Source organism: Athene cunicularia (genome assembly GCF_003259725.1).
Source record: "Athene cunicularia isolate RWA chromosome 17 unlocalized genomic scaffold, athCun1 chr17_part1, whole genome shotgun sequence".
Taxonomy (NCBI): domain Eukaryota; kingdom Metazoa; phylum Chordata; class Aves; order Strigiformes; family Strigidae; genus Athene; species Athene cunicularia.
In genome coordinates, this window is record NW_020799122.1 from 11,015,817 (window position 1) to 11,018,131 (window position 2,315).

At 55.3% G+C, this 2,315-nt stretch overlaps 1 protein-coding gene across 1 annotated transcript in view; it reads left to right on the forward strand.

Annotated features, from left to right (window-relative positions):
* The first annotated feature begins 86 nt into the window (after window positions 1–86).
* Window positions 87–2,315, forward strand: part of BSPRY (B-box and SPRY domain containing) — a 7,012-nt gene continuing 4,783 nt past the window's right edge. The window contains exons 1-2 of the mRNA XM_026860693.1: window positions 87–311; window positions 905–1,135. Of these exons, the coding sequence (XP_026716494.1) occupies window positions 87–311; window positions 905–1,135 (456 nt within the window). The remainder of the gene's footprint in view (window positions 312–904; window positions 1,136–2,315) is intronic.

The following is a 2,315-nucleotide window of genomic DNA, read 5'->3' on the forward strand; positions in this document are numbered from 1 at the left end:
CTGGCGGGGGGGCTCCTGGCAGGGTGTGGGGCTCTGTGAGGGGGCTGTGGTGGGGTGTGGGGCCCTGTGGGGGTCCCCCGTGGGGAATGGGGCTCTCTGGGGCGGTGCACGAGGACCTTGGGAGGTGTGGGGCCGGGTGGGGACCGCGTGGGGTCTGTCGGGCGCCATCGCCCCGCCGAGGCCCACGCGCTGCCCGTGGCTCTGCGTTCCAGAACAAGCTCGTGGACCGGTGCGAGCGGCTGCAGCTGCAGAGTGCGGCCATCGCCCGGCACGTGGACGAGGTGCTGCCCGCCAAGGACCAGGGCGTCCTGGTGAGTCCCTGCCATGGAGCTGGCGCCGTTGCTCCCCAGCTCGCTGTTCCTGCTGCAGATTACCGAGCTCTCGGGGGGCTCATTGGTGTGCAGGGGCTGTCCCCCTCCTACCCCACAGCTTGTGGGAGGGGAGTGCCAGGGGTGCGCCCGCACTTCCTGCTCCATCTGCCTAAAAAATGTACATGAACAATAAATCTCTTGGTGTTAGCGTGCAGCCAGTAATCATCCCGGTAGGACCAGTCTTAACAACTCCTCATTTTGTTTTGTGCCTTTCTGTCACCAAGGACAAAAGACAGTTCTTGTGGTGGTTGTTTCCCGCTAATAGTGAATCCAAGAAGATCTGCTGAGGGATGGGACTCTGGTCGCTTGCAGGTTGTCGCTTAGGTAGCAGAGTTAGGCCAGGAGGCAGCAGGCAGGCTTGGGACTGGTTGTCTCATTTACCTCTGCTTGCATAGTGATGATTACTGTGACTTAGGCTCAATTAGCAGAGTAATCTTAACAGCTGAGCGCACAGAAAGCTGGCAGAAGCGGTTGGTGCTGTTGTTGGGGTTGAAGCAAGGCTGATGTTTCTTCCTCTCTCCTTGCACTGGCAGAATGCAGCCAACGCGGCACGGGAGCTGGTAATCCAGAGGCTGATCTTTGTGGGGAACGCTTGTGAAAATGAAGAGCAGCGGTTGCTGGAGAGGGTGCACACGGAGGAGGAGCGGGCGCACCAGAGCATCCTGACGCAGCGGGTGCACTGGACGGAGGCTCTGCAGAAGCTGGCTGCCCTCCGAACCTACCTGGTGGACATGATCACCAACCTGGATGACCAGGACCTGGTGGTGAGTACTGCGCCTCATACCGAGGGGCACATCACTCAGCCCAGAAGTGACCTAGGCTTTTTGCCATGAATATTACGGGACTTTAGTAGAGTGTTGAGCAGCTTGCTGCACTGACAGCAAGGAGGCAGAGTTGGACAGGACCTGCATTTGCTGGTCTAGCTCAAGGAACCTCCCTTCATCTGGTCCTGACAAGCCCCTGTGGTTTCTTGGTGGTTCCTAGAGCATCTGCTCTGCCTGATTCTCCTTTTGCTTGCCGTGAGGTTCAGAACCACCCAGGCTCATGTCTCTAAGCTCTTGGCTTGAATCTGCTAGCTCAGGACATCTACAGGTTGAGGACTGCTCTCGTCAATTGGACCACCAGTTTTCTAGTGTTATGTCTAGTTTTAATCAAAACATGACCCTTGGGAGCCCCTGCAGCTCTTCTTGAATGTTTGCCCTGTTGTCTGGCATACTTCTGTTTGAGGTATTTACCGTGCAAAGCAGCCCATGCTTCCCTTCACTCAGTTCCTTTTCTGGCCATTGAAATGTCTCCGTTTGCCCAAGCAATTCCTCTCAGTTTAGACACAAGCAAGTAGGCAGTGCAGCACCTTCCTCTTAGCCTCTGCTTGCCACATGTAACTTTGTGAAGAGGTGGGCAGCAGCTTTGCTCAGAAAAACGAACTGATCCCATGGACAGAAGGTAGCTGGCTGTTCCTTTGGTGGGAAACGCAGCTTCTGTCCTGCCCCAGCAGCTCAGCTGGCTGAGCTGTGGCCTCGCTGTAGAGAGTAGAGGTCAGAAAGCAAGACCCATCAGATGTCTGTGGCAGAAAACTGCAGGACCCTTAATTTCTCTTTTTGCCACGTGGTGGTGGGGAAATAGGGATCATGCATTCTCCACCCTGGATCGTCAGTGTTGGTAGTTGTGTCTATTGGGAATCGATACAAGTCAAAAGTGAAAGGCACATAGAGCACCCTGCAGCTCATATTTGAGCAGGGATCAAATGTTTTCCTTTGATAACTGGGCTGTACCTTGAGAACGTACCATTGCCAGTAGGTGCAGAAACAAGTGGGACTGATCATGAGGTTATCTGACTCTTGGCTTAGGTCCTCTGCAGCTTCACCCCCTACTGAAAGCTTTGGGGGTTGTTTGCTGCCAGCACAGGGTGTTCTTGCAGTGTGCCCTAAGGGGGTGGGGGAGGAG